We start from the raw sequence: 22,121 nt of genomic DNA, 5'->3' as shown, positions 1-22,121 counted from the left end.
AGGCCCAGGCTCCGCCCCCCACTTCAGGGACCCCCTGTCATGTTACCCTGAACGCCGCCACCTTCCGACCGGCGAATGACAAACGTGCATCTGAGGGCGGGGCTTGCCTCAGTCTCTCCTGATTGGCCGCTGAATGGAATTAAGGTGAATGGAACACATGCCCAAGGAGCAGGACTCTAACCCATCAGAGGGAGACGGGAAACAGTGAGTCCTTCATCATCATCATCATCATCATCATTTGGATTGTTTTGATGTTTTTTTGTAACTTTTGGTGTTTTTGTGTCATTTTGTTCCCTTTGGAGTCGTTTCACGTAAAGCGTGCACGGCGTTGGGCTTTTCTGAGGTGTCACACATGTCGGGGGTTTCCTGAGGACGCCCTCCAGGCCCCTCCATACCTCCCCCTCCCTCACTCCTTCATCCTCTAAATCTGTGTGTTCTCACCAGTCTGGACTGGTTTCTGAAAATACACAAACAGCTCCGTCTCTTTAATGAAAGCAAAATATTCCTCACATCCTTCAAACCTCGGATTATTTCCTCCTCCCTGTAAACGATGGAGTGATTGTGTGTGTGTGTGTGTGTGTGTGTGTGTGTGTGTGTGTGTGTGTGTGTGTGTGTGTGTGTGTGTGTGTGTGTGTGTGTGTGTGCGTGCGCGCCGTCAACACGACCACCAGTTGGTTTAAAACAGTGTGATTCCGAACTAGTCGATACTCAACGACACTAGGCTCTGCTCTCTGTGTCATTTTGTCGGCTTTATTTGATCGTTTTTGCTCTTTTTTGTCGTTTCTTTGTTCAACAGCTGCAGATTTGTGAATTTTTGAATGTTTTCTATTTAATTATTTTTATCAGTCAGTTTTTTTATTTATGTTTCCTGATGTTCTTGTCATATTTTGGCTTCAATTTTGGACTTTTTTGCTTTAATTTTGTAATTTCTGTTTCTTTTGTTCTTTGTTGTTGTTTGTCTCTTTGTTTCTTGCTTTGTTTTGTGTATTTTTTAGTTATTTTGTGTCTTTTTGTTCTTTTGTCAGTTCTTTGTTTCTTGCTTTGTTTTCTATATTTCTGGTGTCATTTTATTTGTTTTGTGTCCCTTTTTTGCTTTAATTTGTGTATTTTTTAGTTGTTTTGTGCATTTCTGGTGTCATCTTGTCGCTTTCTAATGTTGTCACTGAGGGGGCGGGGCTTCCCTGATGCCATAGATCCTGTATTGATGAGAGCTGAACATTTTGATCTCTAGCGCGTTGGTTTCTCACGTCGTGTTCGTCGCGGTTTTAAACGATGGCGGACTTGATGGTCAGAAGGACGCAGTGATTGGTCTCTGAGCCTCAGGGGGAGGAGCCTAAGAGCGGCAGGTAGCTTTAAGTGGAGCTTGTCTCACCTGTTGCTGTTGAACAAACGAGTTAGGGTTAGAGCAGTTTGAGAACGTGTATAACTCCAGACGTACACGATGACCTGAAAGACCGGCGTGACTTGAATAAGGAGGAGGAGGAGGAGGAGGAGGAGGAGGAGGGCAGGGAGGGAGAGTCTGGGACAGCAGACTAAACTACACTTAGCGCACACACACACACACACACACACTCACTCACATATACGATCTGCAGTCGGAGCAGGACACTCGTCCTCGTCCTCCACTATCATCATCATGCACATCCTACAGTCCCAATCCCTCGTCAGGTTAGTGTGTGTGTGTGTGTGTGTGTGTGTGTGTGTGTGTGTGTGTGTGTGTGTGTGTGTGTGTGTGTGTGTGTGTGTGTGTGTGTGAGTATATTAGTCAAACCTCTGAGCTGAAGTTTGAGGTTTAATGTGAGAAACGCTGAATGAAATCCTGAGCAGAAAGCTTCGTCTACACTATGGCACAAATATAGGTGTGTGTGCGTGTGCGTGTGTGTGTGTGTGTGTGTGCGTGCGGTTCCTTTCAGTGAATTCCTGCGGTCGTGCTGGGAGCCGTTGGTGTTCACACGTGGAGTTTGTGTTTGTGTGTTTCACATCCTGCTGTCAGAGCGTTTAACCCTGAGACACCTGAGCCGTCCAATCAGCTCCCAGAACACACACTCTCGTGTGAAATAAATACATTCAAATTTTTTTTTAAAGAAAATACAAAATAATAAAAGAGAAAATGTATTTCATAAATAAATAAATAAATAGATGTGGCTTGATTAAAATAATTTGTAAAAAAAAAAACATATATATATTTATATATATATATGTATAATAATTAAATAAATATTTATGATATACTATACATACACATTTATGCATTTATAAAATAAATAAATGTTTTTTTCTTATTAGATGAAAAAATAAATAAAAAGTGAAAAATACATAAATAAATAAAGAAATAACCAAGGAAGCACAAGAAAACAGATTATTTAATTCATTTTGGCCAAACCTCATTATTATTGCACATTATGTTTTATTTGTTTCTATTAAAAAATACTAATAAAGAAAATGTTGAACATAAATTCAAAAAGAAATTACATTGTAACTGTATTTAATAGTTTACTATCTAAGACTGTTTGTATTACATTCTATGGATTGTTTGATATGATGTCGAATAAAAGAGTGATCAGGGCTTCCCTGACTCTGAGACTGTTCGGTTGTTACGCCACGGGAACAAACGAATGAATGATTGATGGATCTCGTCTTCTTTATCTTTCTCGTCGCTCTCCATCCGTCGCCCACAGCACAAACCGACTGAGTCGTTTACTTTTTCAGTGAAAATAGTTTCTTATCTTCTGAGCGCTGACGGATGGAATTCCTTCACTGTGTTCACGCCAAGAAGTGTCGCTTCACTGACAAACGTCTTCAGCACGTTTCTGCTTATCGAAAGTCAGACAGGGAGGGAATACCAGTGCACTCCCACTGGGAACGCTGTCATATCAAGATTATTATACAAAAACCAAGCAAAAAACCACTTAAGCTAGTTTATAACAGCAATAAAAGTATAAAAACATGCCAGAAAAATCCCAAAAGGCAAAAAACTACCAAAAGCAACACAAAATGACTCAGAAAACTTACACATCAATGACAAATATAAACTAAAAACAACACAAAATGACAGTGAACACTATATTTAACTCCAGAAAGACACCAACATTTACAAAAATGACAACTAAAAGCCAGAAAAATACACAAAATTACTTCAAGATACAATTGAAAACCTAAAAATGAAACAACAAACCAGTAATAATACAAAACAACTCCAAAAAACAGTCGAACCAACAACTAAAATGAACAACTCTAGAAAGATTCACACACATAACTCCAGAAAACACCAAAAAGAAACAAAATGACAGAGAACACAATAAATATACACGAAACTGAAACAAAACAACAGCAACAAACAGAAAAGTCTCCAAACAGACAAAAAAACAGCAACAAAAAAAACCTCCAAAAACCTGCAATGTTGTCGATTAAAAATATACACTAAAAATAACATAAAATGACTACAAAATACAATAAGAAACATTAAAACGACACAACACAACACTAATAATACAAAGCAACTCCAAAAACAGCCGAACCAACAACAAAAATACAACTAAACGGCGGAAATCACCAAAAAGAAACAATGACATTGAGATCACAGTAAATATAAACTAAACTGAAACAAATACTAGCAACAAACACAGAAATGTCTCCAAAAAGACCAAAAACAACAACAACAAAGCCAAATGACATTAAAAATCTATGAAAGAAACCACGTTTGTGTTTATGTGTGAGAGTTTGTCACTGGGAGGAGGAGGAGGAGGAGGAGGAACAACCAAAAATGTTCTCACAATGATTTTAAATCCAAAGGTAAAAACTGGTTCATGTTGTCATGACGAGCTCAGCTGTTGCAAAGCACTCTGGGATTTGTAGTACTAACAGTTCAAACCCAAACTCCCGTCAGTGTGATTGTGATAGAAAGCTAAAGGTGGGACAGGATGGAGGGAGACCGTACAGTTGTTCTCTTCCACTTCCTGTCTGAGTTCTACAGACGCTGTGATTGGAGCGTTTTTTTCCTGCCAAAGCTCCTTTTCCGTGTGTTTTTGCTGTAAAGTGAGACGTGTGGTGATCATATGGTCCAGGATGGCAAGAGCAGACGTTTGGCGCGGGAACGTGTCCTCAGGTGGCCCCGCCCCCCTGTCTGGACTACCCCCCACCCCCACCCCCCCCTCCGTCTGATGATGTTTATGTTCATAGGCAGCGCTGAGTCAGCGTTTCCACTTCCACATGTTCTGTATGTTTTTATTCTCTCGTTACACGGTGGAATGGACGTGTGTGTGAGGCTCACGTCTCACTGAATGTTTGGAGGACAAACACACACACACACACACAATAGAAAGAGTAATACACAATCATGAGACAAACAACATGATCAACATTCACACTAGAACATTATCACATTTTATGCTTGTTTTCTGTATTTTTTTGAGTCAGTTTGGGTATTTTTGTTTTTTTTTGATGTTGAAGTCACTTTGTGTATTTGTATTGTCCTATTGTATATTTTATACTTATTTTGTGTGTTTTTGGATTAATTTTGTATGTCTTTTGCTCACTTTGGATATTTTTCTCCCCCTCTCAGGTGGCTCAATGGCCCAAAGAGGAAGAGGAAGAACAGCCAATGTTCGGTGAAGAGTATGACTGGTGAGTAACTAATTTATATAATTACTTCTTTTTTTTTTTTTCCCTTTTGAGTTTTTTTTCAGACTCCTTTATTTTTTTGTTTTTTTAAAATGTTAATGTTGTGTTTTAAATTTGTTTTGGTTTTCACCTAAATTTTTGCTTCTTCCTTCATTTCGTTTTCTTTAAAGTTTTGTTTTTTTTCCATCTTTTCTCTTTTTTGTTTCATTTATTCATATTTTATCTTCTCACCATTGTTTTTTTAAATTTAAATCCTCTCTTTCTTCATTCTTAATTTTTTCTTATTTTTCTCTTTTATTTAACTTTTTTTCCCCCTCTATATGTTTTCACTGTTATTCATTTCTTTAACTGTCATTGTTTATCAGATTATTTTATTTCAAAAAAGTTGTTTTCCCATTTTTTGAAACTTTATTTGTTTGCAATTTTTTTTCTGTTTTCTTTTTTTCTCGTGCTTTCTGTTGTTTCTCTGTCCGTATTGTTTTTGGCGACGCCCCCTTTTGTTAAACTGTGTGATATAATGAAACTGATGATTTGGGGCGGGGCTTGTTGGTGATCCTAGCATGATGGTGGTGGCTCAGTTTATGGAAGAACATCGAGAGACGCTCCATCAGGGCTGTAGCTCCGCCCCCTTTCTGTCACGCTCTGCTCAGAGCGTCTGGAACGAATGACATGACGTCTGAGGATTCATCAGACATGATAACACCTGTCACACACATGTTAGAACTACTTCTTCTTCTTCTTCTTCTTCTTCTTCTTCTTCTTCTTCTTCTTCATTTACTTGTTCAATTTCTATCCGTGTGTGTGTGTGTCTTCACATTCCGTCACATATCTTCCTATACGCTCCTCTCTGTTTGTCAGACAATGATGCTGGAGTCAAATTACAAACATGTTTACCAACCCACAGCGGTTTAGAAAAAGGTTTGAGTGGAAACGTTTTAGTTTAGAGGAGAGAAGACGTGGACGAGGATGGATCAACTTGTCCTCCTCTTCCTCCTCTTCTTCCTCCTCCTCTTCCTCGTCTCTGTGCTGCTGTAGAACAAAGGGGCGTCTCTGCTCCTTGTGATGATCATACTTTAAACCTCTGAAACAACATCACACACATGTATGTGCACAGCAAATATTTGCCAGTGTGTGTGTGTCCATCAATCACTGTAGAACGGGACGTTTCCTGCGTCTGTGTCTCAGACTGAGAGCAAAGGATCAGACTTTTAAAATCTGAAACTAGATTCAATGTTTTATTCATCATAAAGTTTGCGTGTGTGTGTTACAGGGTACATTCCCAGTTACCTGGAAAAGGACGAGCCATGTGTGGTATGCGGAGACAAAGCCACGGGCTATCACTACCGCTGCATCACCTGCGAGGGCTGCAAGGTACACACACACACACACACACACACACACACACTGTGTATTATCTGCAGTCAGGGGACTAAGGTCACACACTCACACACAACCTTTGAGCACATACACATTCACACACTGAGGTGACGGTGCTTCCTCACCTTCACAACGGTCTGACTTTGTGCAACACAAAATGACTCCAAAAATACACAAAATGACAGAAAAATTAACAAAACAACCGCAAAAAGATACAAATTTACTTAAAGAACACTGGAGATGACGAGAAATACACAAAAAAATGCACAAAACAGAGAAAAACTCACAAAATAACTACAAAAATGCAAAAAATGACAGAAAAGTACACAAAACAACCACAAAAATACACATTATTTTCCCAAAGAACACAGAAGATGACTACAAAACGACACAAAGAATACACAAAACCAACAAAATCAGAGAAGTGCATAAAATTACTCCAAAAATACACAAATCTACTACAAAAACACAAAAGAAGACTACAAACATACCAAAAAAAAAATATGAAAAATATACAAAACATCACCGATAATACACAAAAAGACATCCAAAATCTGAGAAAAATGTACAAAATAACTCTCTCTCTCCTCTGCAGGGTTTCTTTCGTCGGACGATTCAGAAGAACCTCCATCCGTCCTACTCCTGTAAATACGATGGCTGCTGCATCATCGACAAGATCACACGCAACCAGTGTCAGCTGTGTCGCTTTAAGAAGTGCATCGCTGTGGGAATGGCCATGGACCGTGAGTAATACATCAACAAATAATCAATAAATATAAGAACACAACAGAATGAAGGAAATGTTAAATAAACCGCCATTGACCATGAGTAATACATCAATAAATATAACTAATAATCATTAAATACTACACTTTCATATTAAATTATGTTTTTATTTGTATCTTTTGTAACACCTACCTCTCGTCTTCTTCTTCAGTGGTGCTCGACGACTCCAAGCGTGTGGCGAAGCGCCGTCTGATCGAGGAGAACCGTGAGCGTCGTAAGAAGGAGGAGATGACGAAGACCCTGCAGACGCGTCCAGAGCCCAGTGGGGCGGAATGGGATCTGATCCGTCTGGTCACCGATGCCCACAAACACACCAATGCTCAGGGCTCGCAGTGGAAACAGAAACGCAAATTCCTGGTACGATTTTTCCTCTTCCGAGTCTTTACTTTCAACAGCAAACACAGGCACAAAATCCAGTAAAAAGGACCAAAAACAGACTGAAAGGATTCAATACAGAGAAATGTATGTTAAAAACAGACTGAAAATAGACAAAAAGGCAACAAAAAATTAACAAAGCCCAAAAGAAGATGGAAACACACCAAAAATGAAAAAAAGAGGACCAAAATAAAATCCAGTTAATTTTTTTTATTTATAAATCTGACTGAAATTATGGAAAATATCTAACAAATGGAGAAGAGGCTGAGAGACGTTTTGGATAAAGAGCAAAATATCATCAGCGTACAAAGAGATTTAATGCTTAGTGTCTTGTATAACAATTGGGTAATGGGAGATTGATTGCCCAATTTTCTGAGCCATAGGTTCTAAAGAAAGGAAGCGTTGAGAGCAGGGGTGGGGAACTCCAGTCCTCCAGGGCCAGATTCCTGAGACTTTTAGATGTCTCCCTGCTCCAACACACTCAGGTTGAAATCAATGTGTTGTCATCAAGCTCTGCAGAAGCATGATAACGAGCCATTCTTGTGATGCAGGTGTGTTGGAGCAGGGACACATCTAAAAGTCTCAGGAATCTGGCCCTCGAGGACTGGAGTTCCCCATCCCTGGTTTAGAGAAAGTATTCCCTGCAATAACCATGGCTGATGGATTGACATAGAGTAGCTGAATCATATACATTTATTACTGAACCCAATGTGTTCAATACTGCCCACAGATAATCCCACTCAAGGCCTTCTCTGCATCTAAAGCCAAAATGACATCAGATGAGTTTGTAGAATTACAAAATTCCAGGATGTAAAGAACAAGTTATCAGGAGCAAGGCGGTTTTTAATGAAGCCTGTTTGATCCTCCTTAAGCAAATAGACCCTTAAAGGGGACATATCAGGCTAAATCCACTTTTTTAGCCCTTAAATGCATTTTGTTGTACATTTAGAATGTTTAGAAGTACAGAAAAGTTTAAATTAGTCTCTTCAGGTGCTCCGTTGATATCTTTATATTGTGTTTTGGTCATATTTTTCAATCTGTTTTGATTTTTCTATTCTCTATTACGTTTTTTGAACAATAACGTGACAGTATTTGCAGCGGAACTGCCAAATCAGGACATCGACTCCAGGCCCAACACTTCGAGCAATCCGCCATTTTTATTTCTCGCTTTTATTTTGTAGTCTAAGCTCAAGAATGCCGAAGTTACGAGAGGATAAGTCAAAATGTTCGGTTGTTGGATGTAGTAACCCACACGCTTCATTACACCGTCTCCCAGCATCAGAACCTTTACAAAGTGCCTGGTTGAGTTTTATTTTTCACGGAAATGTACCCACATCTGTGGGTAAGGTCATTTTTGTGTGCGCGAAGCACTTCAAGGATGACTGCTTCGCCAGTATAAAGAAGGATTTGTCGAAAGACACTAAAAAGTGTGATGATAAGACGTCCCTGTCATTGTTTTGTTAGCATTAGCAGTTGCACCGTCTTCATATCTTAGCGCTGTGTGCTCGTTTTAGATCCTTGATGATATGGCCTACGTGATTTAATTTAAGTCTAAAGTTTTCATTAGTCATTTCATTTTGCCGTTTTTGTCTCCGAAAAGACTGTATTAAAATGCATTTCGTGATGTTAGCTTGGCGCTAGCGTTAGCTCGGTGCTTGTGTTAGCTCACTTGTTAGGGTTCTGCAGGTTCATCATCTTCATTTTCATCTCGCTCCGCCGGGTCAGACTCTGGCTCAAACATTTAAAGCTGGATGGACAAGTCTTCTGTTGTTGACATTATGTAAATAACGTGTGAATAAACTTTTTCTACGCCGCTACATAGCCATATCGCTTCTATCAAACTACAAAAATGGCCGAGCAGGGTGGAGTTGAACCTGAAGAGGGGGCGGGGTATGAAGTGTCTCATTTGCATTTAAAGAGACCGCACCAAAACGAGTTGCTCTTAGAAGCACATCAGAAAAGGGGTGGAGCTATAATAATGAGGAATTCAGACCCAAGCATTGCAGTTCCACTTTATATAGACCATAACTGTATGATTTATATGTAAAAAGGAAGGATTTAAATGCATGATATGTCTCTTTTAAAGGTGCAGTCTGCAACTCTCAGATCCCTCCCGCCCTCCCCGCTGCTTTCTTGCCCTGCCTCCAAACTTTCCAAGGTCCCTCCCTCAGAGGAGCTAACAAGCTAATGTTATTCCGACAGCAACATCACAGTAATATAACATGCACTGTTAAAAGCATAATACTGCAGCACTTCTCTCTCTCAATATGCACAAACCTCAGCAACAGCAGCAACTCAGCGTCACTTATAGCAGCTCACGCGGAGGCCGCTTCGCACGCATCAACAACACATGCACCACAGAGTTCTAGTGTAGCAATTACAAAACTAACATAATGTAAATCAAGCAGCAGTAATTACCTTTCAAGCAGAAAAGTTGCTCATTCCATCTTCTACTTCTCCAGACCATACACTGTAAAAATGACGGAGCTCCAGCCCCAGGAAGGGGCGGGGCCTGTGAGCAACAGCTGTCAGACAGTCCATCAAACACAAACCTGGCTCTGATTGGGTCGTTTTGCTCGGTCGCGGTGCATTCTGGCAATCTGCCAAAGGCTGCAGGAGCAGCAGGGCGAACTCAACAAGCCTGTTTTTTTCACACAAAATACTAGTTTGATGTAAAGCTATCCTTACATATTGACAGCTTTAGTAAATATGACAAAAAGTCACTTTTACTAAAGTTGCAGACTGCACCTTTAAGGGTTCCAGTCGGGAGGCAAGTGTCTTTGCATAGAGTTTATTATCTGTGTTCAAAATTGACAAAGGGCGATAGCTTGAACATAGGAGTAGGTCTTTGTCCTTTTGTCCACCATATCAAGCATTAGCGGTCCCAATTGGGGCCAAAAAGCTAAATAAAACTCAGGCGGTATACCATCCAAGCCAGGTGACTTTCCTTTGTTCATATTCCCAAGATTCTCACGCAGTTCACTTAAAGTTATTGGAGCATCTAGCAGAGGGTGGCTGTCCTGCTGAAGCTGAGTTAGTTGTAAGAGGCTAAAAAAGTCATTGCATAATTGGTCATTAGGGCTTTTCACTGAGGAGTACAGGTTAGAATAGTATGACAAAAAACAGATGTCTGCTGAACTAATAAGCAATTCATCTGTAGGTGATTTAATCACAATAATAGTAGATAGTTGTCCGTTAAATTTGAGTTTGGATGCTAGTAAGTAGCTTTGTTGTGCACTGTGAAGGTAATGGTGTTGTATGCTTTTATGAATCAGGAAATCAGCCCTCACTAAAAGACCGCACACGGACTTAAAACAGACATAAAGTTGAAAAAACACAGAAATTGAGAACAAAAAAAGAAACAAATTGGACCAAAAATAGAAAAAAGGCTACAAACCAGACAAAAACATTAAAAAAGACTTAAACAGACATAAAGTAGAAAGAAAATAGATGAATTGGGAACAAATTTGACAGAAAACTGGACCAAAAACAGACAAAACTGACAATAAAACATACAAGATAGAAAATGGACCAAAATAAGACTAAAAAGAAGTTAAAAAAAAACACTTAATATAGATGAAAAAGATTAAATACTGACTTACAACAGTGTAATTTTGATGGCATTTTGTGTGTTTTTTCTTTATATTATTATTGTTGTTTTACATTCTTTAAGGCTGGTTTTTGTACATCTGGATGTATTTTTGTGTATTTAAACCTTTGTTCGTTCCTGTATTATTCTTCAAATCATTTCTCTGACCTCTGACCTTTTCCTCTTTCCTGCTCAGCCAGAGAAAATCGGACAGTCTCCAGTCGCTCCGACGTCAGACGGAGACAAAGTTGACCTGGAAGCGTTCAGCGAGTTCACGAAGATCATCACTCCTGCCATCACACGCGTCGTCGACTTTGCCAAAAAACTGCCCATGTTCTCTGAGGTGAGAGAGTCACTTATTAATGTGAAGAAGAAGAAGTAACTTCCTTCACCTTTTATTATCCAACCATTATGTTTCATGATCATCTCATAATAAACGGACCGAACTGGACGTGAAGCAGTGATTCTCATGCTTTTCAGCAACACTTTTGTTTTTTTAAAATTGAAAACTACTTTATCACATTTTTATCAGGAAAAAAAAACAAACGTCAACCAAATGTAAAAATTAAGAAACTATAATAATAATAATAATAACAATAATAATAATAAAATTCACCAAAATATCAAATTAAACAAAATAATAGTAAAATGTAATATAATCAATTAAAATGTTAAATAAGGTCTAAAAATGCTAAAATTAACATACATATGCCAAATATCAAATTCAACAGATTATAATTAAGTTTTAAAAATTTGAAAAATATAAAATTATGAAATTATGATAACAATGCATGAAATATATATACTGTTAAATGGGTTTTTATACATGATTTACTTTATGAAAAATATAACTTGTGTTGGCACAGAAATTACTTCAAACAAAATATAAATATATAATGATCAAATTTACAAAAATATAAATATTATCAAATTAACCAAAATATAATAATTTAAAAAATGTTTTTATGAAATTATTTAAATGACAAAAATTACAAATTCTGATTATAATTTAAACAAAATATGACAAATATGAAATACTAAATATTTGAAAATGTGGAAATTATCAAATTGAACAAAATCTGAATAAAGAAATAAAGGCAATCGTTTTCCAAATTCTCAGTGCCTTTATAAAAAGAAGTGCAGTGTTTTTAATGGAGACGCTGCAGGAACCAATCAGACAAGAGATGCTGCTCTTGTTGTTTCTGCCTTAATTAGCAACATGTAATCACGTCTCCAATGAGCGCTTGTGTGATTGGATAATTATGGGTTAGCTGAGTTAGAGCAGAGAGAGAGGAGCAGAGGTCGAGCTTTCCTCCACTCAGATGATGACTCACAATAGAAACACACTTTGTATCCTAAAACGAGTCTAAACACTTGGACAGTTAGCAGCCACCTATTAGCATCCTATTGTTTTGTAGCAGAGATGCTAACTGGGAGCTAGCACGATGCTAACTGAGTGTTAACACAATGCCAACTCAGCTACTGTTTCTGAGTGTTTTGGAAACAGTATGTTAAAGGAAGTCCCAATGCTTTGTAGCAGAGATGCTAACTGGGCGCTAGCACGATGCCAACTCAGTTACTGTTTCAGAGTTTTTCCTCTGTCAGTTAAAGGAAGTTGCATTGCTTTGTAGCATAGATGCTAACTGGGCGCTAGCACGATGCTAACTAGGTGCTAGCATGATGCTAACTCAATTACTGTTTCCGATTTTTTCCTCTGTCAGTTAAAGGAAGTGTCTGTGATCAGTTGACCGGTGTCTGTGTCTGAGTTCAGCTAGCACGATGCTAACAGAAGTCAGTCACCAATAACAATGTTAACCACCTAAATCACAACACCGGCTGTTATTTCAAACCAAGCACTGCAGGGACTCTACTATTTACCAGCCCCAGGTATTTGGGTTAGCTTAGCACATAGCAGCGCTGGACGGTGAAGGGGCGGGGCTATGTAATCACGTTAACCTTTGACCCTGTGTGTCCCGTAGCTGCCTTGTGAAGACCAGATCATCCTGCTGAAGGGCTGCTGTATGGAGATCATGTCTTTGAGGGCGGCGATGCGCTACGACCCCGACAGTGAGACGTTAACGCTGAGCGGAGAGATGGCCGTGAAACGAGAGCAGCTGAAGAACGGGGGACTGGGTGTGGTCTCGGACGCCATCTTTGACCTGGGGAAGAGCCTGGCTCAGTTCAACCTTGACGACACCGAGGTGGCCCTGCTGCAGGCGGTGCTGCTCATGAGCTCAGGTTAGCAGCAATAATATTGATCAATAATCAATGTGATCAACAATCACAATAAACTATGGCAACTATTCAAAGGAACAAACAAATCATAAATCACATAAATCACTTTATCTATGGAGTTATCTCTCCATAGATAAAGTATTATCTGCCCTCACATCATTACATCGATACCCAACATAGAATAGACTATTGATGGGACTTGGGGGAAGTTTTGCCATCAAAAGCCCAGTCTCAGTGTTGTTTTTGTTGTTTTATAGAAGGAAACCAATGTTGAGGTGTCACTAAAGCAAAAAAAAAATTGGCCTCAAAATCACTGACAGGATTTTTTCAGAAAAATACTTTTTTCTCAGCTTTTTGTCAGAAACTAGCCTTTTGTGTGAATTGGAAGAACGAAACATGTTAGAAACAAAAACCAAAAATTCTGATGAAAGTAGAGTCTAATCTTTCAGAAGTTGTTTTCAGATTTTACATGCTGTAAAATGGCTGGCAGTGAGGGGGGGGTGTAGCTGTTCTGAAAATGGCTGGCAGCCAATGAGTTATTGAGGTTGAAATTCAGCCTCAAACTTTGTCACCCTTCAGCGTATAGTATTTCGAGACGGAGCAAGTTTTTATCCCACCAACAAACAAATTCTTACTGGTTCAGGTTCCAGCTCGGCCTCCGGTTCCACGTTTATCTCCCGCTGCTTGTTTTACGACATCATTGAGATTGAATGACTGACGCAAATATTTTTTTAATATTTACATTTCAGCTTCTGGGAAAAGCGTTGCCATGTTGAGAGTGAATAAACATGTGAAACTGAGAAGTAACGTTGTGTAATCCACTGATTTCAACAATGTACCTGTAATCTATAACATGATATAGTTACTCAAAATTTGCAATCTGATTACGTTGTTACATGTTACATGTAATCCGTTACTCCTCAACACTCCTGTTCACTCTTTCTCTCTCTCTCTCCCTCCTCAGACCGCTCTGGCCTCACGTGCACGGATAAGATCGAGAAGTGTCAGGAGACGTACCTTCTGGCCTTCGAGCACTACATCAACTACCGCAAGCACAGCATTCCTCACTTCTGGCCCAAACTCCTGATGAAGGTGACCGACCTGCGTATGATCGGAGCGTGTCACGCCAGCCGCTTCCTGCACATGAAGGTGGAGTGTCCCAACGAACTCTTTCCGCCGCTTTTCCTGGAAGTCTTTGAGGACCAGGAAGTGTGATAAACCAAACCCGGGAGTTGTTGTTTTTCTCTTCTTCTTCGTTTGTTTTTGGGGCAGGAGAAGGTGGCGCCACACCTTCATCAGCCGTTTGGAAACTGGAAAGAAAACAACAACAACAACACACCAGCAACAGAAGAGCCCGACCACGCCCTGTCCTCAGAGCGCTCTACCTGTTCTCCATCTATATGGGGGCCCTTCTGTCTGAGCATCACGTCTAATGTAGTCAGCGGCGTCGCCGTTATTTGCCAAGACACACACACACATACACGCATATGCAGGACACACACACACACACACACACACGTGTACACAGCCACAGCCTGTTCGCCTCATTTTCAAATCCTCTCAGTGTTATCGACGGACACTCGTGAGTGGGCGCTCCTCAAGCCTCGGGGGGCGCTCCTCGCGAGTATCGGTTCCTCGCCTCAATCTGAGCCGTCACAGACGTTTTCTTCTTCTTCTGATTTTCAGAGCAGCGTGTTAGCCGTTAGCCAAAGCGGTGCTATATTTATATACGGCCACGCCGGCGCTGTCACATGGTCACATGGTGTCGTCTGCACACCATGGCTCCATATCTACCTTTGTTTGTGTCACGGGGCCGGAGCCTGTGACACACAGCCACACACACACATGGGAACGTGCGTGTGTGTGGCGTATGACATCGAAATCCGTCCCTCAGGAGGAGGAGCCGAGGTCAGACGTAAATTGAACAGCCGCGACCACACACACACACATTTCCTGTGACACACACTGTCTGACACTCACACACCGATACACACACTGTCTGTGACACACACATCACCTCAAAGTAACGCAAAATGCCTCATTTTTTACTGTACGCACTGCGCCGCAGTGTGAGAACCGCTCAGTGTGGCCCCTCCAGGCTTCCATACACATTTTGCCTTTTTTGGTTTTTATTGTGTTATTTTTTATTATTTTTCTGAAACTTCGGGCGTCACTGAGAGCGAGCGAACGCCAAGAAGGCTACCATTTTACCTCAGAGTGCACACACACTCACACAAAATGCACACACACACACACACGCGCACGCACATACCAGGCTGTGGGGTCAGACACTACCTCACCTCTGTGGACACACAGCCACACACACACACAGCGAGCGTTCGTTGTTTCAGGTTAAAAACCATTGAAGACAGGAGGGCCATCCATGAGGGGTGGCGTCCATCACATCTCTTTGTTTTTGTTCTGTGGGACCAAGCGTCAACTTTTCTAATGTGGATTTAACCTTTCGAGGGGGAATCAGAAACCGACCGCGTGAGACGATTTCCACTCAGCAGGAAGGACCGCCATCTTTGGGCCGCGCCCTTCGCCTCTCCTCACCACCACGACTTTGCCTTTTTTTCTTTTGTTTTACGTCCCGGAGCCGAGCTCCGTCCCCACATCACATGATGACCCCGCTCAGCCAGGCTGGGTGAAGTTTTTGCACTACGGCCCTCCCTCTACGCAAGGAATGCGGTAACCCCTGCCTCTCCGGTCGTTGGAGCCCTCTGTGTGACAGGGGCGGCCAATCGCAGCAGGTGCAGTCCCAAACCTGATTTGTCGTCAGTATTAGACCAACAGCACATACAGAAGTGGATGAAGAGCTGGAGTTTATCCCTGCGTAGGAGGGGCCAAGGGCCAGTGTAGCACTTAAACCCATTCCCGCCTCGCCGTCCTCGCCTTATCGACCCCGCCCCCTACCCCTCCCCTCCCCCACATCGGAAACCAAACGGGATCCTGGCCTCTCTCTTGTGAAACAAGGCGGGGCCACGCCTGCCCCCTTCAGAGCGGCAAAAACCGAATGTATGCAAAAGGCAAAGCAGCGGCGAGAATGTGAGGATGCAGAAGAAGAAAAGAAGACGCAGGAGACGGAAAACAACGAGCGTCGACAGTCGGGTTTCGATGCTGCTGCTGCTCGGGCTCGTCTGAGTCCGATTTAGAGAAAAGATTATATGAGATGATTATAAATCCATTCAAGAAAAAAAGAAAAGAGATGACTTTAAAAAAGACTTGTGAACAAAAGGATCACAGATTTCCTCTTTTTCTTTGGTTTTCTTTTTTTCCCTGTTGGTTTCTGACAGCGCCGTGTACAAGAACACAAACAGCTGTAGTCACTTTTTTGACCATGCGTGCAGTGTAACATAGAAACTATCTCACTCGTTTTTTCACGTCTAGTTTGTGTTTCTAAGCCAACGGATCTGTCTGTCTGTCTTTGTCTCTGTCGGTCAGTGTTTGTCCAGTTGTCCGTCCCCTTGTTTCAGGAGGAATTCACAACTGACAAAACAGGAATTTCTTTATATATATATATATATATATATATATATATGTCTATATATATATATGTATATATATATATATATATATATATATTGTTTCTTTTTTTATGAGACTTTGGAAGAAAAAAAATACAAATAGAAAAAAAATAACGCAACGTAAACTGAAAAAAAAGAAAAAAAACTGAAACACAATCTTGTCATACCTCACAACACAAAACTCAAAGGAACTGAGAGAGTCATTAACGCAGGCACATGTGAAAGTCAAATAGATCTAACGATGTACGTGTAACAGATAAATATGTGCTTGTGTGTGTGTGTACGCGTCGCTCGCAGAAGCTCCGCCCGCTGCTCCGATAAGAGCTGAGGGGCGGAGCTTGTGTGACATGCTGAGTGTTTTCATGGAATTGAATGTAGCCGACAGGAGCGACCTAACTTCCACACACCAGCAGACGATAGTGGTGTCACAACACGACACGTTACGACAAAACAACACAAACACAAAAGATTATTGTTGCTCCGCCTGCAAGGTGCAATATGCCCTCGTGTGTTTTTATAATGTTTCTCATGTGTTTGTTTGTTTGTTTGTTTTTTGGGCCATAACCAGAGCCGTCTCCAGCTTTGAGGGTGCATTTCTTTAGCCAAACAAAACTCCAGAATTCAAAAACACGTTTCACATTTGAAGAGTTCTTTAGCAAAAGCAGAAATTTGAGAAAAATTTGTTTTTTTGATTCTGTGATTTACTCACTAACTTCAGCCACCAGAGCGTGTCAGCGCACAGTTTAAGGTTTAAGGTTCCTTAGGAGAGCTCTTCTTTTCTGCTTAATACATCCAGACTTTAAATTATATTTATTCTTTCTTACTTTAAAGAAGTCTTGAATACTATTAGAAACAATATTATATTTTTACTTTATAAATCGCTATTTCTAATATTTTAATATATACAATATGCTGCAATTTTAAGGTTTTTTAGTTGAACAAATAATTTATTAGTTGCAATAATATTTATCATTCTTGATCAATAAATTTAACAATAGCTTTCTTTTGTGATTTTACTGATATATATAGTATATATTTATATAGTACACTATAATATCTATATAATAGTTAATTCCTCTTTTTACATTGAATGAGGTCATAGAATGAACTACAGTTAATGTATTTATAATAAACAGCCATCTAAAGCATTAAATATTTACAAAACATATATTAAATGTATATTGATATTAGATATAACATACACAATAATTTTCAACTTCACTTTACTACAATCTATCTAAAAATTCTCTTCTGTTTTGTTGAATAATTACATTTTAAACGTAAGGTTTCTGAAGCTGGTAAGACTTCTTCCTGTCACGTGATCTAAAAGCTCCACGCTGATTGGCTTTGACAGAGAAGTTGGCCTCTGCTTTGTCATGACTGTGGTTTTTTTTTTTTAACCGTTTCTGCCACAAAAGAGGAGCGATGAACCTGCTTCACCAGCAGGTTTCAGTATTTCAGCAAAACAGACTCGAGTTTCGCAAAGTGTCGAAAACAAACCTCTGATTCGTTTTTGCAAACAAACTCTTCATTTATTTCCACTACATTTCATTCTCTCCTTGTGGCTAATGCACATATAGCTAGAAACGGCTCTGGCCACAACCTAAATGATGTAAATATGACAACAGAGTAAAACCCCACAGCTGTATTTTGACAAGAAAGAAAAAAGAAAAGAAAAGATGAAATTGAACTGCTCCATCCTAATGTAACGCAGGATGCTTGTTCCATGTGTTCGTGTGTGCACGCTCTCACACGCGCATGCACATCCATGTTCAGGAAGTGCCCTGTGACATTATTCATCTACCCTGTGCCTCCTCTTGTTTGCAAAGAGATCAACACATAGCCGTCATCCTCCCATGTCTGTTCACCTTCGGAATCAGATTTAGTTCTTCCGAACTAACGATGTCAGTGTTTCCTGCAGCTGCGGTGGCTAATGATTAGCATTGGGGGCGGGGTTTGAGCATGAATATAACATAAGCAGATGCTCCGTGTGCTGCCAAACACCCACATCATAGTTGGAAAAAACCTGAAACTGAACTTCCAAAACCAGTCTGGAAATCTTGGGAATTCTGCGACGCAACGGGAATCTAGTCAAGTTAGCTATCACGCTAACTGAAAATGTTTGTCTAAATGTTTTCCAAACTAATTTTTTTCCTCAGTATTATAATTAATTCCATTATTAATCAATAGCAGAATAGTTGAATAATCCTCCATGCCAGTAGGGGGCAGTGTGTAACATTTTTTGATTTTTTTTTTTTTTTTTTTTTTTTCACACATTATGATTAATTTATTATTAATTTTTTTAGGTTAAGATAAACTAAAAATCACCAAAATGCAGCACTTTATTAACTGCTGTACCTGTTTATCTCAGACGCATTATTGTGGCTCCGCGCTCTTGTGGTCGAATCAAGGCAGGAAGTTTTAATCAGCACACCTGGTCCTGGTTTTTAAAGAACTCCTAGTTTTGTAAAACCTAAAATAATAAGAAAAAAAAAAATAATTAGGTTAAACCATCTGTTTCTAAAACATTAGCATCAGTCCCCATAGCAAACGTTAGCATCACCGTGCCAGTTGGGGGAAGTGTGTAGCAAGAAAAAACACTAAAATGAGACACTTTGCAAAGTGTTGGATACTAAAAAATATATATAATTCCCAATCTCAGGTTTTTACACTTAAGTGTCGCCCTCTGGTGGTCAATCATTGCCGCATCGCCCCCTGGTGTTTGTCACAAAAACTGCGAGGTTGTTTCTTAAAGCAGATTTTGTGGAAATCTCAGGTTTGTTCATCCTAAAATAAGTGGAAGCAGAATATCTAAGTCAGAGAGACTTTTCAAAGCCAGAATTTTATGGTTTTATAACAAGCTTGTACAAAATAATTTACATTTTATGTATAAAGTTGAATTTTACAAGAAAATCTTGTACATTTGTGATTTAATTTACAGTTTAATCAGCTCTAACTGTGAATTATTGAGTTAAAGATGATGATTTAATGTTTCTGGGGTTAATCTTGGGGTTTTTCTGAACTCATTGTTCCCGCGCTAACCACAACGAGCAGAGCTAAGAATTCCCAGCTGGTTTTGCGGAGCTCCGACTCTCATCATCCAGTCACGGATCCCGGTTTGTTCCCATGTGTCGACACTTTGGACATGTGTGGAGATTATCTGTAATGTCTCTCTATGGTTCTCATGGTTGTGTTAGCTCCGCCCTCTCTGATGCCAAATATAGAGTTAGTTCAGACATGTGAGTAGCAAGATGTCTATGCAAAAAGAAAATCCCTCCACTGGGCCGGTTCAAATGGCCTGAATTCAATTGACCCAAGGACCCCTTGCTACTCTGTGGGTGAGCCGACCTTTGGACGTGGGCGGGGTTTTGGGGACGGATTTTACGAAATGTGCTGTTGTTTTATTTTATGTTGTTGTTTTTGTAAACCTGCTCAGAAAGTGGCATGCGTGTACGTATTTGTGTGTCGTTCATCATAAGTCAGAACACTACTCACGGTGATGCTCTCATTGGTCAGTTGCGTTAGAAACCTCGCTTTTTAAGCCCCGCCCCTAAATTTTGCCCCAGTCGAATATGTGTGTGAAGCTTTAATCTTTTGTAAATCTTTGTGACCAAGTTAATGTAACGTGAGAAAAGTCCTCGATGTTTACCGACGCCGGCACCTCAAAGGTTAAGGCTCGGACTCCTTTAGCAATCGAAGAAAAGTAAAAAAAAAAAAAACGCTGAAACGCGTTTTCCTAAAGCACTTATGACTACCGAGCACTTTCAAAAAAGCCCAAACCCATCTGTCTCACTCTGAGTGGGAGAATTAAAGACATGAAATTGCACCCAAGCCAAATGCCTTTTGCACCCTAACCCTACCCCCCCCCCCCCACCCTTTAAAAAATAAAATAATAATTAGTACATCCCAAATGACAAGGAAACAAACCTGAGCCTCGGAGCGAACCTTTGTGACGAGTTTTTTTAAAAAAGAAGTGCAATAAGTGAGAGTGACCCCCATGACCTCTGCCCTTTGTGGGGTGGTAACACACTTCCTAATGAGAGCATCACACACACACACACACACACACACACTCACAAACCACTTTTTGTGACTGGGTAAAGGAAGCTATTGAAGGATACTCTCAGGTAAAAGAACATTTTCTAATAAATGATGATGAAAATTAGATTAAAAAAAACTATTGTTAGCTTCTCTTTATTTGCTCCACTTCTCCTTTTTTGTGTTGGGTTTCCGAAAGAGAAACCATACATTTGTGTTGCAGGTGAGACATTATGAAAAAGAAGATTATATATAAGGCCAATCAGCCACATCATTATGACCACCAAAAGGTTTGAAACCTGAACAAAATATTTCAATATGCAGATGATGCTTGACTATTTCTATAGATTAACACAGAAATGTTTCCTAGGGCTCTAGTTCTGGTCAAATTTCTTCGAAATATAAAGAGTTTCACTGAGTTTCTACAAACAAACTCCTTTTCCACTGCTCCATGTCTGCATACCAGTCCTTTTATAGCTTTTTATGCTAATTGTTAACTGTAGCTAGCCTGCTACGCTAACTGTCTAGAAAGCAGTGACTCGCAATTCACATTCCTACTCATTATATCAGGGGTTTTCAACCTTGGGTTCAGGACCCCATTTGGGCTCGCGAGACACTGGGACGGGCCTAAAACTAAAGATTATTTGAGCCATTTTTGATTATTTTTTACCATTTTTCTACAACTACACCAAACTTGCCATATTTTAACCGATTTTCATCACTTTGTCTTGCAAATTTCAATGCCTTTTCTGCTTATTTTTTCCACTTTCAAGACATTATCAGCACTTATAAAACCTTTCCACTACTTTTCCCACTTAATGTCACATATGCTGACCCATTATTGTCACTTTTACCCACTTTTCACCATATTTCATGCTTATTTTGGCCAATTTAACCACATTCCCTATTTTGTCATGCCCATTATGTGTCAGTTTCAACTAATTGTTCCTACTTTATTACCACTGCATTAGATGATGCTGCTGACTGGCTGAAATATAATTCCTCCCTTAATTGTTGATTTCGTTGATGTGCTGGTGGTCCTGATGGTTTGGCTGATTTGATTTGGATTTGAAACGACTCACGTTTCTGTGACTGATGGATCTAAAAGCTCTGCTTGGGTTTTTTCCTGCCTCGCTTTCATCTTCTGCAGCAACACGTGGCTCCGCCTCCCTCACGCTCCCCCTCTGTTTCAGTGCATGGCTGTCGTCCAGACTGTGCATGTGTGTGCACGTACATGTGCATGTGGAGCTGATATCTGATCGACCCTAGCTGACCCTCCTTTCCTTTAATAAAAGCACCTTTTCAGGCCGCGGCGCGTGTTGTTTCCTCTGAGAATGTGACGAGAGTTAGGGAGAGTTCTTCTTCAGTGGTGGAAAACGTAAAGCAGCAAAATCTGTTTCTGCAGGAGCGAGACTTCCTCAAACGATGGCCTTAACGATTAAAACGCCCTCGTCCTCTGTAACCTGGTCCCAGGCCACCTTTCAGAGGATCTTTTTATAAATAGTTGCACTTAAGAAACTCTCGGGAAAAGTTTTATTAATAATTAGTGATTTAGGAAACCTGAGAGCTTCAGT

The 22,121-nt window shown here is 40.1% G+C and overlaps 1 protein-coding gene across 6 annotated transcripts in view; it reads left to right on the top strand.

Moving 5' to 3' along the window:
- LOC114481262 (thyroid hormone receptor alpha-B) overlaps positions 1-20,399 on the top strand; it is a 90,387-nt gene extending 69,988 nt beyond the window's left edge. For 5 of the 6 annotated variants that reach the window (XM_028475935.1, XM_028475933.1, XM_028475934.1 and 2 more), the window contains 8 exons: positions 1-204; positions 4,562-4,623; positions 5,891-5,991; positions 6,593-6,740; positions 6,935-7,140; positions 10,944-11,090; positions 12,727-12,985; positions 13,947-20,399. The exon at positions 1-204 is cut by the window's left edge and continues 149 nt beyond it. In XM_028475935.1, the coding sequence (XP_028331736.1) occupies positions 149-204; positions 4,562-4,623; positions 5,891-5,991; positions 6,593-6,740; positions 6,935-7,140; positions 10,944-11,090; positions 12,727-12,985; positions 13,947-14,197 (1,230 nt within the window). In that variant the 5' untranslated portion in view covers positions 1-148 and the 3' untranslated portion in view covers positions 14,198-20,399. Of the gene's footprint in view, positions 205-1,561; positions 1,669-4,561; positions 4,624-5,890; positions 5,992-6,592; positions 6,741-6,934; positions 7,141-10,943; positions 11,091-12,726; positions 12,986-13,946 lie in introns of those variants that run through there. The other variant, XM_028475937.1, reaches the window with a different exon arrangement.
- The last annotated feature ends 1,722 nt before the right edge of the window (positions 20,400-22,121 follow it).

Source organism: Gouania willdenowi, chromosome 19 (genome assembly GCF_900634775.1).
Source record: "Gouania willdenowi chromosome 19, fGouWil2.1, whole genome shotgun sequence".
Classification (NCBI taxonomy): Eukaryota; Metazoa; Chordata; class Actinopteri; order Blenniiformes; family Gobiesocidae; genus Gouania; species Gouania willdenowi.
This window is presented reverse-complemented; position numbering and strand designations above follow the sequence as displayed.